A 15,561-nucleotide genomic window follows, 5' to 3' on the forward strand; every position below is an offset into this window, starting at 1 on the left:
TTACTATTGAGTGTAGTTCTTAGATCTACCAGGCAGCTGTTATCTTGTGTTAGGGAGCTGCTATCTGGTTACCTTCCCATTGTTCTTTTGTTTGGCTACTGGGGGGGGGAAGGGAGGGGGGTGATATCACTCCAACTTGCAGTACAGCAGTAAAGAGTGACTTGGGGCAGCTGGGAAATTGACAAAATGTCTAGCCCCATGTCAGATTCCAAATTTGAATATAAAACAATCTGTTTGCTCTTTTGAGAAATGGATTTCAGCGCAGAATTCTGCTGGAGCAGCACTATTAACTGATTCATTTTGAAATTTTTTTTTTCCCATGACAGTATCCCTTTAATGACATCAAGGAAGTTGAATTTGGGCTGTCTATCCCAGAGCCCTTAAAGCCATGAATCCCTTCATGAGAGGTTGAAGCACGGGTTTCCAAAATGTTGTTCATGCTCCATTAAAGTGCCCAAAGTAAAGGACTGTCTGAAGGCCATTTGGGACCAGATCTGGAGTGAAATTTTATTTGTGCTCTATATATTTTAGAAATATCAGTCTGAAGATGAGCAAGAGTGAAATTTAGTATAGCAGGATGAGCAACACAAGAGCATTTTTGTAATATTAAATACATGATAATATAACTATCGCACGCTTTCCTTACCTAATACACTTAGCACCATGCTGACGGAGGAATAGCCAATGGGATTTCGTGCAATACATTCATAACGTCCTTGGTCTGCAAGGCCAACATCTCTTATAGCTAAAAATCCATGTGGACTAATGTGAAACTTCCCACTTTCTGTTACTTGGATTCCATCCTACAGAAAAGTACAGTCATTGGTTTAGCTCCAAAAGCTTCTTTCATGGTTTAAAAATCTTTTAAATATGCTTATTAAAATTACATGACAAACAATTTCCAGACGAATTATTCAGAAATGTGTTTCTTGTTGTTTGGCAGGGTTTCAACCACATACCTCTACAATAACATAAACAGTGTGCTTTTCCGTTGACTAATTACACAGATCACTCAAATACTTTTTTACTCTTAAACAGACATTTATAGAGAAAATAGACCTTGTCAATAAGAAGCACTTATTTTAATTCAAAACATAGACATTAGACAGGATGTGTATAGATTACTCAAGAACTGAATTGTTCTTTCATGCATATTTGTACTTTATATCATATTCTTTGGATTCACCAAAGAATTCTTTATAGAGAACAAGAGCATTGTTTGACCACTAGAAGAACTGCTGGTAATGATCATTACAATATAATTTAATGGCAAAAAGAACATGTTGGTCCATATTGTCTTGCTGTAAAGTTCCTGCTTCTGACTTAAAGTATTAATAATGGTTTTGTATCTGTTCCATGCATGTTTGAATTTATTCGTGAAGTTAGTCCCCACCACATGTACAGTAAGGCTATTCTATGTGTTTATCAGTATTTCTGTAAAGAAGTGCTTCCTTATGTTATATTTCAAACTTCCTCCAAATTCACATTATATCTCCAGATCTAGTCATGTTTAAATGCCTGAAATCTGTTAATTGCCTCGTGGGGCAGGGGAAAAATTTCAACAACTCCAATACTCTTCATAAATGCTGATAAGCAATGGTTTGCATGCACTCCTACTGTTGAGTAAACATAAAACAAACATTTTAATATTATTGAAAATTTCTAAACCAAATCAATTTCCATACCTAAGAGTACTGGCATGGGATCTGTTATATGGAAACCCATTATCCAGAAACCTCTGAATTACGGAATGGCCATCTCCCACGGACTCCATTTTAGATCCAAATAATCCACATTTTTAAAAATAGTTTTTTATACATTTTTCTCTGTAATAATAAAACAGTACCTTGTACTTGATCCCAACTAAGATATAATTAATCCTTATTGGAAGCAAAACCAGCCTATTCTATTGATGTAGGGGCACATTTTCTTAGGGTCGAATATCGAGGGTTAATTAACCCTCGATATTCGACCGTCGAAGTAAAATCCTTCGACTTCGAATATCGAAGTTGAAGGATTTACTGCAATTTGTTCATTCAAACGATTGTAGGATTAAATCCTTTGAATCGAACGATTCGAAGGATTTTAATTCATCCATCGAACGGTTTTTCTTCGATAAAAAAATACTTAGAAAGCCTATGGGGACCTTCCCCATAGGCTAACATTGTACCTCAGTAGGTTTTAGGCGGCGAAGTAGGTGGTCGAAGTTTTTTTAAAGAGACAGTACTTCGACTATCGAATGGTCGAATAGTCGAACGATTTTTAGTTCGTTTTGAAGTCGAAGTCGTAGTCGAAGGTCGAAGTAGCCAATTCGATGGTAGAAATATCCAAAAAAATACTTCGAAATTCGAAGTATTTTTTATTCTAATCCTTCACTCGAGCTAAGTAAATGTGCCCCGTAATGTTTAAATGATTATTGCGTAGACTTACTGTATTAAGATCCAAATTATGAAAATATCCATTATCCGGAAAGCCGCAGGTCCCAAGCATTCTGGATAACAGGTCGCTTACCTGTACTATATTTGCTTTTTTAACGTTGTTTCGTTTCACTGTGTACTGTACAAACGTATATGGATGAAATGACAATAAACTCACTCTTGACTCCATTCTTGACTCTTGGTATCAGATATATGATTCCCAATGCTTGGGATCTGAAATTTTCTCAATAACGGGTAATTCCATGAAGTAAAGAGCCAGCTTTATGATGGGATTTGGACACTGGGTGGTGTGAGTGATAACCAAGAGCATCTGCTGTGATGTGATAAGCCTGTAATCTGATGAAAATGTCCAGAATACTATGAGAACTACATTCATTGCTCTTGTTTAAGAGCCACCAGTGCCCATAATTTCTTGGGTGTGTGAAAATTGTAGTTCACCTTCAAGATCTTTTACTTCCATTATTTTTTAGGGCCCAGTTGAGAGAGTGAATTGCATTTAGCACTGCTCTACCTGAAGAGCAGCAATAGTTTAAATACTCCCATTCACATAGTGCTACAAATATTGTATAATAGATTGCTAACAAGCAATGTTTTTCTCAACAGCTTTTGCACTTTCAAAGACACAAATACAACAAGAAGACAGCAATCATTTATCTAAAGCGTATTTGAAAAGCAATTTAAAGGAGTATTTTGACATTCTGACACTAAGGGGCACATTTACCTAGGGTCGAATATCGGGGGTTAATTAACCCTTGATATTCGACTGCCGAATATAAATCCTTCGACTTCAAATATCGAAGTCGAAGGATTTAGCGCAATTCGTTCGATCGAACGATCGGAGGAATAATCGTTCGATCGAACGATTAAATCCTTCGAATCGAACGATTCGAAGGATTTTAATCCATCGATCGAACGATTATCCTTCGATCAGAAAAGCCTTGGAAAGCATATGGGGACCTTCCCCATAGGCTAACATTGGCCTCGGTAGGTTTTAGGTGGCGAACTAGGGGGTTGAAGTTTTTTTTTAAAGAGACAGTACTTCGACTATCGAATAGTCGAACGATTTTTAGTTTGAATTGTTCGATTTGAATCGTTCGATTCGAAGTCGAAGGTCGAAGTAGCCAATTCGATGGTCGAAGTAACTATTTTTCCTCTATTTTCCTCTACTCCTTCACTCGAGCTAAGTAAATGGGCCCCTCAAGCTATGCATTCACTTTTTAAAATGTTGCTTATATTTCTATCAGGCACACTCTAAAAAGATAGAAACTGAAATAGGGTGTTAATTCCAGCATCTTATGCAAACAATGAACCCAAAACAATCAATCTGAGTTGACAATATCCTTTTGGCTGTGGAATGTGAAATGACTCTGGGAAATACAGAGAATATCAACCAGTTACCTTGTTCCAGGTTATGACAGGCAGTGGGTCACCCTGAGAGCTACATGGAATCTGAACATCAGTGCCAACTTCTACGGTCATGTCATTTGGTACAGTGGCAAACACAGGAGTAACTGAAAGAAGAAGATGACAAAGTATAAAAGTGAGGTTATTTCATGTGAATTAGGATGAATTATAAGAACCTGTATACATGATGAACTCTAAGCAAAGCCTTAAATAAATATGTGGGTTTATATAGTCCCCATCTGTATGTAGATTTTCCACTTTGCATATAAGGCTGTTCTTTTGGAGACTTTACTTGTGGTTTTATTTTCTCAGCCCCTAGAAACCTTCCCAAATGTTAATGCCTTGTGTATGGACTGTAGTGTGTATGTGTATGTAGCTTCAAGAGTTATTGGGGGAGTGATGTAATAGATGTTCTTAAAATGAAACAAGGCCACATACTTATGATTGCTCTAGTAAGTGTATGAGAGCAAAGTACTATTATAGTGTTTCCCATGTATGGAAGAACTCAGCAGCTAAAGTTATGGCCCTTATTCATCCTAGTTTACAGCCTAGCATATATGGTTAATGGTTTGCTACTCTACCTCTGGTTCTTGAAAAATTATTGAATAATACCCACCCTACCCTGCCATATGCATACTGTGTCTTGGGGCAGAAAAGACAAATAACTACGGCTTGCATTTAAAAGGCTAAAATTTCCAAAATGCATGTTTTAAAATGAAGCAACCAATTACATCCCAAAGGTTATAAGCCCTACTTAAATCCATCCCTTCCCCAAATTGCTATTGGTTTGTCAGTAAGAATCTCATTAAGTAACTACTTATTCTCATCACTTTGGTTTGAAATAAATCCCACCATCAATATGGTGCAGAAGACAAATTTATATTTTTAGCATATGCTGTAGGTTTGGCTGGAGTGGAATAACAAGATTACCAACCCTTAGTTCTGTAAACATTTAACATTCATCTAATATCAACCATTGTTTTTTGTGATAATTCAACTCAATTCAATATTACAGCTAATTCCTTACAAAAAGAGGTGTATTTAAAGGAGAACTAAAAGATAACTAAAGAATATAAAGAATATAAAGAATATATAGTACACTAAGGGGCCCATTCACCAAGCTCGAGTGAAGGATTCAAAGTAAAAAAACTTCGAATTTCGAAGTGTTTTTTTTGGCTACTTCGACCATCGAATGGGCTACTTCGACCATCGAATGGGCTACTTCGACCTTCGACTACGACTTCGAATCGAAGGATTCAAACTAAAAATCGTTTGACTATTCGACCATTCGATAGTCGAAGTATTGTCTCTTTAAGAAAAAGCTTCGACCCCCTAGTTCGCCACCTAAAAGCTACCGAACTCAATGTTAGCCTATGGGGAAGGTCCCCATAGGCTTGGCTAATTTTTTTTGATCGAAGGATAATCCTTCGATCGTTGGATTAAAATCCCTAGAATTATTATTATTCCTTCGATCGTTCGATCAAAGTATTTGCGCAAAATGCTTCGACTTCGATAATCGAAGTCAAAGGATTTTCATTCCCAGTTGAATATCGAGGGTTAATTAACCCTCGATATTCGACCCTTGATGAATTTGCCCCTAAATGTCACAATATAAGGCTGATTAGTAATTAATACAGAATAATTACTACATGGCAGCACAGAAACCAGTGCAATTAGCATTGGAATTTTATAATCAGCCCTGTAGCATCAGCTTATATTACAGGGGAAGCTCATTTTCTGCTGGATAATTAGTGACGACCCCTAAGCTTAGCTTCTCAACAGCTGCTCAGAGCCCACTGAGAATGTGAGTTTCGCAGACACTTTCCAAGATGATGTTCCCCTGTGACAAGTTTGAAGTCCTGGATCATTGCTGCTATTGACAAGCTGAAACTTTAGGCTGGTGCAATAAGTTCAGTTTATAAAATATGGCAATTTAACCATATTCATTTTTAGGATTTAGTTCTCCTTTAAAGGATGTCATGTTACCTTCCACTCAGTATGAATGCCAGCACTGCCAAGATATCTGGGATCCTCAATGCCTATTTCTTTAGACTGTCCCAGTCTGTGATCCTCTAAATAGACACAAACTTCATTAGCTCCACTAATACAACTTCCTTATAAATGGACTGAAATTAAGATTCTTATTCATACAGCCATCCTGTTGTGTACAATATAGTTATTCAAGACATACTTTCTGATTGCATTACATCTTCGGTTAGTTTAGGGAAAAAAAAGTATTTTAAATGTCCAATGTAGAACTCTATAATACACGAGGGAAAGAAGAAGCACGGTATTCACTTACCTCTGGTCTGTACAATGAGCTGGGCTGCGCTGCTTTTAGAACCGACTATATTTACTGCTTGGCATTCATACTGGCCTTGGTCATGTAAAGCAACCCGGAGAATTCGTAGTGTCCCACTAGATAAAACCTGATGCCTTCTATCCACAGAGAGCTGATTTCCTAGAAATGATCCAATATCCAAGTTACTATAATCACTTGTAGAAATAGACTTTACAGACCACACAATTAGTGAATGGAAAGCACCAAACTGGATGGACATGGAAAGGTGACAATCAGACCTCAGAGAACATTGATGATTTATCTGTAACTTGCAGACATGTAGATAGTGATACCAGACTTACCTCCTTTGGTCCAGGCGATCACTGGATTTGGATTACCTTGTGCTTCACAGTGAAAATCAACTGTGTTTCCTTCAAAAACATTCCGGTCTTGCGGCACAACTGTAAACTGTGGCACAGCTGGAGAACACGTTAAATATTTTTTAGAAATGTAGTATATGAAAGAGAATGATATATTATAAAAGAGCATTTCATATTAAATATTTGGTTGGAAAGAGGTTTGGTTAATTGCTTTCTATTTTTTATTTTTAGACCCTAATGAAGTACAAATGATCACTTATTTTAAATTATCACTTATTATATTAACTACATTGTCCTTTTGGTCCTCTTTTGGTCTAATCTGTAAAAAAAATGCTGGATTTACCAAGAGGCTTTAAAATGGACTGTTTAATGGGCATTTGTGAATGCTTTCAATTTATCTGCACATAACCAAACAATGTCAATTGATGATTACGTGCTCTGGTTCACTGGCACTGTCAAAATTAAGAACTGTAAGCGATGAAATTCAAGTAAGAAATTTGGGACTAAACAATGAGAATGGTGGGAAAAATGGGACAGACTTAGGGGCACATTTATCAAGGGTCGAATTTCAAGGATTAATAAACTCTCGAATTCGACCCTCGAAGTTAAATCCTTCGAATTCGAATATTGAATTTGAAGGATTTAGCGCAAATGCTTTGATCGAACGGTCAAAGTAAAAATCAATAAAATCTTCGAATCGAACGATTCGAACGATTTTAAGCAATCAATCAAAGGATTTTTATTAGATCAAAAAAATGTTAGAAAAGTGCTAACATTGAACCTCGTTAGGTTTAAAGTGGCAAAGTATGTAGTCAAAGTATTTTTTAAAGAGACAGTACTTCGACTATCGAATGGTCGAATAGTCGAACGATTTTTACTTCGAATCGTTCGAATCATTAGATTCGATCCAATTCAATTGAATTTGACCCATTCGATTGTCGAAGTACCCAAAAAAATACTTCGAAATTGGATTTTTTTTTTTCATTTAAATCCTTCACTCGAGCTTAGTAAATCTGCCCCCATGTGTCATTGAATGGCCAGAATTGGTGGAATATAACCCCTTAAATATGTTAAGGTCAGAAGGAGAAGAATAGATACTACGAATTTGTCTGGCAGAATGATAAAAAAGCATGTCTCTAGGACAAAATGGTGAACGGTATGAAAATACGTTTTGAGAAGTTGTTTGATAAAATAGTGAGTGTGTCAGGCATAAAATTATGTAATGTGTGGAAAGAAAATGAAGATAGCATGATAGCAAATGGTGACAATGTGATATAGGTTGGAATGGTAAGAATGTGAAGGATAGAGTGGTAAGAATGTTTGGCAATTAATAAGCATAATGGAAAGGATGACAATGATAACGGAAGAGTAATGGTGAAAATGTATGGGATAAAAGAATGGGGGCGTGGCAAAATATCCAAGAAATAAAGAATGTAAGGAACAAAAATGTTCATGCATGGGATATAACAATCCGACTGTATGGGATTGACTGATGAGAGGAGGGATAGGACTAGAATGGCAACATTAAATGAGGGCATGTTCAAATGCATGGCACATTAATAGAAATAATCTTAACCCATAAAACAAAAACTAGTGCTCTTATAAAGGCCCTTGTCTTCCTTACCTTGGACTATAATATAGGCAGTAGAGTGAATTGTGTCTACAGAATTTGTTGCAAAACATGTATATTCTCCGGCATCATCCTGATTAACATTCTGAATATAAAGTCCTCCTGATGGAGTAATGTTTATTCGTGGGTCGCTTGGCAGTGGGGTTCGGTCACCTCTTGTCCATGTGACCCGTGGTTGTGGTTGTCCTGCCGCACTGCATTCTAATGTGACACTTTCACCAACAAGCACTTCTGTGTTTTGAGGTTGAATTACAAAATTGGGTGTGGCTGTTGCAAATAAAAAATAGAGAGGTAAGAGAGACAATGACAAAACCAAACTAAATGTATCCCAGAAAAGGAGGATAGTTTAATGTTATATAGTCTTCAGGCTATTAATGTATTGTGTTTCAAGAGACAGGCAACATACTTTACCTGGAGTTCCATAGTATCTGAGGGTTACTTCATGTGTTTTCACTTCTCCAGCTACATTTTTTGCCATACACTGATAAATTCCCTGGTCAGTCTCCTTGGTGTTTTGGATCATCAATGTTCCATCATCCAGAAGATTCAGCCTAGAGTCATCCTTCATGCTCAGCTCATTGCTGTGTGAAAAAAAAACATGTCAACTTTTGATTTCCAAGTTTCCTTAGGAGAAATTAATGTTTTTTTACACTAGGTACTACTGCAACTGTAAAATGAATAGAATGTGTTCCACTGAAAAGCGCAATTGTCTCCTGAAATGCAACAGTATATATTTCTCTAAGACCAGTAAGACCAAAACAATTTATATATTTTTTTTTGTTCTATAATCAGCTACTCAGAGAAACAAAACCTTGGTTACAAAACACCTATGGGGTCATTATTTTACAGATAGAAAATAAATAGTAGTATGCTACTTTAGTGTTCCTTTTTGATTTAATGCAATTAAGTTTTTCTGATTCGAGTCTTTTTTGTAAATAAGAACTACCCAAAGACAGATTTATTCATTTTCAAATTTTCTAAAACCATTAGAGAAAAAAAAAATTTCACTCAAATTCAAAAGTTTCATGTGACTTCATTATGTCATGCAAAAATTGCATTGCTCCATTGATTTTTAGCAAATTTGACTTTGATTGCTGTATTTTTTTCATTTGTATTTATGAGTTTTTTAAACTGATAAATCTCAAAAAGTTCTTAGCAGTTTGACTTTAACTCTTGGTTTCCCCTTATTGTATACACATGCTCAAAGCAACTGTCAATAATCCTTCTGCTCTCTTTGAAACAACAGTCCCACCTAAATCTTAGGAATTTCGACAAAAGAATCCCACATATGCTCTCTGGAGGCTAAGCCCTTGGTTGAAATACTTTACCTGCTAATAGACACTAAACTGTATCATAAAATGCTTTAGTCCAAAAACATTATTTACAAATCATAAAACATGTGGGTCCAAGTGCAATAATGTTCTTATGACTCAATAGATTTGGCATAGCTTTTGCTTTAAAGAACCCAATTTTGTTATAGAAGTAATTAAAAAGCTTCTGCTTTTAAATCTTTACAAAGACATTTATTTTCTTAATTTATGAGTTTATAAATTAACACTTAGAAAATAGACTGCAGGGCATGAACCTAAAAAAACAGTAAATTCTGCTAATGTTCCCAACAATTATATCGTGAACCTGAGTCAAGCTCTTGCCTAAGGCCTCTTTAGTTCTACAAACTGTTGCTAGTAGGACTAGTTACAACGTTAGAAGATCATAGTTTTTTTTAAGTCCAGAGAAAACAGTTCCAAACTGGCCTTGTTAAAATTATTTTTTATAGAATTGACTGTAAAACCCTCCCTGCTCTTAACAGCGGTTCCAATTTAGAAATAATATTCGGAGGTGTAATATAACTTTTGAACAACTTTTATACAAATGTAGCATATTTGTGTTAAAACTCTAATGGATCTTCCAAAAAGGTAACATAATAACTCTGACCCATCTAGACAATTATCATTGCAGAGCTCAATGAGTTAAGATGGCCATGCACTTGCCAAAAAAGCGGAACTTTCCCCTGATATGCCCATCAAAGGTGGATATAACAGGCTAATCGGATTGTTTGGCCCTATGGGCAAATAATTGGATTACAACAAAGGGAATACCAGCTGACAGGGACCACATTAACTAGCCAATGCAGTCCTCCATTAGGCCAGGGCTGGATTCCCCTCAGAGGCACCCCGAGAACACATGGTGCTTGCACCCTCCATCTGCGCACAACCCCCACGCGAGCGTGAGTGTGTGTTCCCAATCACATTATGATGTGGCTGGGTGGCATGCTGCCCCTAATATTTCGCCGCCCTAGGTCCGGGCCTTTGTGGTGTTGTCTCAAAGCCAGGACTGGATTGGTTTGTGAATATCAAACTTGCCTGATTGAGATCTAGCAGATTTTTGGCCAGATATCAGCCAGGGAGGCCCATTGAAGGTCTCCAAACAATGTCAGATAAGCTGGTGAATTGGTCTAAAGGACCCAAATTGGCAACTTTAATCTGCCTGTGTATGGCCACCTTAAAGTTTGAGGGTACAGAAATCCAGACAAGTCCACTTGTTCCTTCTACATGGGAAAAGTTAAAAAAGTTGAAATGAGCATGCGAGCATGTCTGAAAAGAAAGGAGGATTGGATGCCAAGAACCACTTGCTTTAAACATGGCCAAAAAGGCAGCAGCTTTGAACGAAACATGAAGATTAACCTATTATTGCCAACATATTTCTGTGCAGTACCTCAGCATCACATAAGTGCAAATGTCATTAACACAAACAGCAAAGGACAAAGAGAGCAATGTACAAGATTTGGAAATGTTTATACTAGCTTTGGCCAAGCACAGATGTGTTTTTGTTTTCCACCATGTGCCACTAAATATCATAGGCAAGTTTAAGTGTTCTAGAACATATCTCAAATAATACAGTTACACTTTATAATGAACATGAAAATGGAACAATTGTTTAAATAATTGGCTGCAAATTGTAGACTGGCACCAAAATATCCCCCCCCCCCAAACTTACTTATTTCGAAGCCAGATGATTTCTGGTTTGGGATTGCCTTCAGCCCGGCATGTGAAATACACAGTGTTCCCAAAGGTAACATCCACATCTTGTGGCTCTGACGTAATCCTTGGCCTCTCTATAATAATATAAAATGGTTGTTTACTTCAACATTACCACAGCAACAGAATATGGCACGACAAAAATGATGGCTGCTGAAAGGACAGCGCTGTTTAGGAGATGCCTCTTAAAGGGATTCTGTCAAGATTTTTATAATGTAGATTATATTTCTAAATTACACTGCTTACACTGCAAATAATTCATTCTACCATGTAAAATTTCATTCCAAACCCAACAAGTGTATATTATTTGAGTTGTAATATTGGTATGTAGGCAGCAATCTCAGGTTACTCGGCCTGGTCATGTGCTTTCAGAAAGAGCCAGCACTTTCAGGCAGGCTATTGTTCCTCCTTCTCAATGAAACAGTGGGACATGGGTTTTTACTACTGAGTGCTATTCCTATAGCTACCAGGGAGCTGTTATCTGGTTACCTTCCCGTTGTTCTGCTGGGGGGAAGGTTGGGGGGTTATATCACTCCAACGTGTAGTAAAGAGTGACTGAAGTTTATCAGAGCCCAAGTCACATGACTGGGGGCACCTGGAAAGTGACAATATGTCTAGCCCTATGTCAGATTTCAAAATTAAATATAAAAAAATCTGTTTGTTTATTTTAAAAACAAATTTTAGTACAGAATTCTGCTGGAGCAGCACTATTAACTGATCTGTTTTGAAAAAAACATGTTTTCCCATGACAGTATCCTATATAGGAAAAACCATAACCCCAGAAAATGCAGATTTCTATAACAAATATATTGCATAAAACAGTTCATATGTAAATCCTACTTCATTGAAATAAACAATTTTCATAATAATATACTTTTTTAGTAGTATGTGCCACTTAATCCTAAGTAGAAAATTGCCTCCTTGGGATCCTACGATTCATGGTTCACACAAACAAACCATACATGTTAGGTCACATAAGCAAATTAACAGACAAAGTTCTGTCTTTTGCTTCCACACTTCTTCCTGTTACAGTTGGAGCTGCAGTATTTCTGGTCAGGTGATCTTCGAGGCAGCACACAGATCATCACAAAATGGGAGCTCAAGGGAAAAGATGTAAAAGGGCAATATTTTATTAAATATTTATACCAGGTGGTACGATTCTTTAATATGCCACTTAATATTATATAAAGTATCTATTATTTTATTTTGGGGGTATCGTTTTCCTTTAAGGAGCTTTAATTTCTAGGGATATAAAAATGAATAGCAGACACCTTTCTAAGAGATAACATTTGGATAAATGTGATTTCCACCATTTTACTGAGCCTGAAATGCAGTAGTTTGCAGTTCTGCAACTTGTGTGCCTTTACATTTTAAAAATTGAGGGCATGATATCAAGCTTACCAAGAGCATTCCTTATTTTTCATTTCATATTTGAAATGAACAGCCGACATTGCCAGTACTCTACATGCATGCATTCAAGCAAATCAAACATTTTAGCATGGATATATGTATTGCATATACTTGCCACAATTCAGTTCACTTGGTGTAATGGTGGATACCGATCTCCCTTGAAGTCCGCGTGGATATTCGCATGTGGCAGCAGCTTGTGCATTACCGGATTCGGAATAGATTTTCAGAAGATCTGCCAACCACAGGATCTCACAGTCACAGTGGAGAGCGTTTGAATCCAATCGCCTGTTTAAAAGAGAACAGTCTCACTGTGATGCTTTGATAGCAATAACATTAAACTGACATATATTTTTATACACCCTTCTCTTGGCAGTTTTGAATTCTGTGGAATTCATGGTGTGGGCCAATAACAGTTGACATATTTGTAGACTAAATTATATTAAAAAGGGATGCCATAAAATCAGTATGAGCAGACCTAGGGCCAGAAAAATGTCTAGGAGGGCTGATTCCAGTTCATGGACCTTCTGACAAAATAAGCCTTGTGTGTATAGTACAGAACTAAGGTTCTAGTATTCTCAATGAATATTGAGTTTTTGAGAGAGACGTGTACTCACAAAGCTGTATTTATTATTTCAAGCTACAGAAAGGTTTTGAAATTAGTATGTAAGGACACTGTTTATGTGAACTCATATACTGACTGTTTACATTGAAGAGGAATCTGGCAAGAATAATGTTTAACAATAATAAAGCCCAGTTATATGCTAAGGAATAGAGAGCCTGGTCCTGGATACCTTCCAAGCAGCGCTAGACCTACATGTTAAACCCCCCAGACAGAAAGCCCATATTACATCATTAAATACAATGAAAACATACTCACAGCCTTTTCATAGATTGCAGCTGACTAAACGTGCCAGGCACCAAGTGAGTTATTCGATTGTTATGCAGAAATCTGTTAGCGACATAAGCAGGACAGTAATATTACATCATTTTCTACCCAGAATTCCTTAGCAAGACTAGACCCACACCGAGCAAAACATGAAACTCACAGTCTTTCCAGCTTGGGAAGGTGATGAAATGATTCTGGTTCTAAGGTCTCAATTTGATTAAAGTGTAGATATCTGTAAAGAACGGAAAAATAAAGTGTCTTATTTACGTCAAGAATGCTTCACTCAAGAATGCTGTACAAACATATATTCAAACATTTTTACAGAAGAATTATACATATTTTTACAAGCAAAATTGTACAAACCAGGGTTTCATTCCCCTGTTAGCTACTGATGACCTTGGATGGATTACTTTTTTCCCAAAAACCAAAATTCAATCTTAAGCATTCCAGGACATGGACTTGCTGTGCTGAAAACGTTTGCAAGGCAGTAGTAAGGGTACCATGCCAACTTACCATACAAACGAAGACCGGAATTCTTGGGATGGTCTCCGAATAAGTATCTCAGATGGTAGGTCAAATTAGGATGATCCAATTATTTTGGCTTTTGGCCAACCACTGGTAACAACAGCAACTGTTGCTAACATGGCCATAGCTTAACAGGACTTTTCAGCAAGCCAAATCAATATCTGGATAAGCCTAAAGCCTTGTATTGTTGGCCCAATTATGGTCAATGTATGCCTTCTAGGCTGAAGAGTGATGCCAGGAGTGGGGGACAGACAATCAGACAGACAGACATTATTAGTGATGAGTGAAAATGATGCCCGTAGACTCCAATAGGTGAAAAAATGTGTTGCTCTTCAAAAAATGGTGACGCCCATAGACTTCAATGCATTTCGGCTAATTTTTGGCGTCTTGTGAATATTCGGTGAATCGAAACGGATCAGATTTGCCCATCACTAGACATTATTTAAAATATGATTCAGTACAAACACAGTCAGCTAAATTGAACAATACAATAAAGCCCAATTTTTCGTTCCAGGTCTAGAACCCCATACCAACTGGCTCTCAGATACTGCTATGGTGACTAGAATTGGATCGACTAAAAACCTGTTTCCCCCACAATCACTACAGTATAGTTCAGCTTTTTGCAACTTGCATACATTAGAGGCTAACACTATGCTAGAATATATATTTTTGTTGCAAAAACAACAGCTTTTCACTAAAATGTTAAATTTCATGCATGCACACTGGCACACATACAAATGTCTCTAATACCTGTATTAAAAATGTAAAGGAACAATTAATCACATTACAGGTTTTTGTCCATTTACAACTTACATTTCCATATTAGTGTGTTACAAACCACAATAATCACCACCAATGCCAGAAAAAGTGTAGTGGTGAATTGAGCCATGTACCCATTTCTTGGCCAGCATACAGAATTTTTATCTTTTTGTATTCCTCATATCCTCTATACGTTTGCCTAAGGATAATATTAAAACATAAGGGAGGCACTGTCTGACTACAGCAGGTAGGTTTAGCACAACCTCTCTGCATTCAAACATACAATTAGCTCATAAAAAATTAAATTAGGCCCTGGCACTTAAGGTACACAGAGGCCCAATCAGCCCACACAGAGGCCCAAACAGCCCCCAACAGCCCACTAAATAGTGACTTTCTATGGCACCTTATAGCAGCCCCTCTGGCATTTGCCGGAACACACAATAAGCTATAGCTCAAATTTCACCCTAAATGGCCTTTATTCTGAGCCTACCATTCTACTGTTGTGGGACGACCAGGAGGTCTAGCCACTTAGTCTGGGAAACACTGAACAACAGATTGATAATCAGCTTCTTATGACATCCCTCTGGTTCCCTATCTTCAGGGCCGGATTTATACATAGGGTGCCCCTAGGCCAGGACCACTTGCACAAAATCTCATTGGGTGCAGAGAAAATGCATTGGTGCACAGGTGTTTTGAAGAGCTATATCCACATGTCCCTAGTGCTTCTGAACCCATTGTGATGTGGCTGGATGACATGCCGACCCTAAAATTCGCCTGCCTAGCTTGCTTAAAAATACTTTTGTACTTCTT

At 37.3% G+C, this 15,561-nt stretch overlaps 1 protein-coding gene across 3 annotated transcripts in view; it reads right to left on the reverse strand.

The window, feature by feature from the left end:
- pxdn.S (peroxidasin S homeolog) overlaps window positions 1-15,561 on the reverse strand; it is an 80,700-nt gene that overhangs the window by 18,638 nt on the left and 46,501 nt on the right. For 2 of the 3 annotated variants that reach the window (XM_018265915.2, XM_018265914.2), the window contains 10 exons: window positions 13,628-13,699; window positions 13,459-13,530; window positions 12,697-12,866; window positions 11,131-11,248; window positions 8,545-8,714; window positions 8,128-8,400; window positions 6,486-6,602; window positions 6,145-6,303; window positions 3,837-3,949; window positions 647-803 (listed from right to left, as the gene is read on the reverse strand). In XM_018265915.2, the coding sequence (XP_018121404.1) occupies window positions 647-803; window positions 3,837-3,949; window positions 6,145-6,303; window positions 6,486-6,602; window positions 8,128-8,400; window positions 8,545-8,714; window positions 11,131-11,248; window positions 12,697-12,866; window positions 13,459-13,530; window positions 13,628-13,699 (1,421 nt within the window). Of the gene's footprint in view, window positions 1-646; window positions 804-3,836; window positions 3,950-6,144; window positions 6,304-6,485; window positions 6,603-8,127; window positions 8,401-8,544; window positions 8,715-11,130; window positions 11,249-12,696; window positions 12,867-13,458; window positions 13,531-13,627; window positions 13,700-13,980; window positions 15,115-15,561 lie in introns of those variants that run through there. The other variant, XM_041565025.1, reaches the window with a different exon arrangement.

Source organism: Xenopus laevis, chromosome 5S (genome assembly GCF_017654675.1).
Source record: "Xenopus laevis strain J_2021 chromosome 5S, Xenopus_laevis_v10.1, whole genome shotgun sequence".
In the NCBI taxonomy this organism is placed as follows: domain Eukaryota; kingdom Metazoa; phylum Chordata; class Amphibia; order Anura; family Pipidae; genus Xenopus; species Xenopus laevis.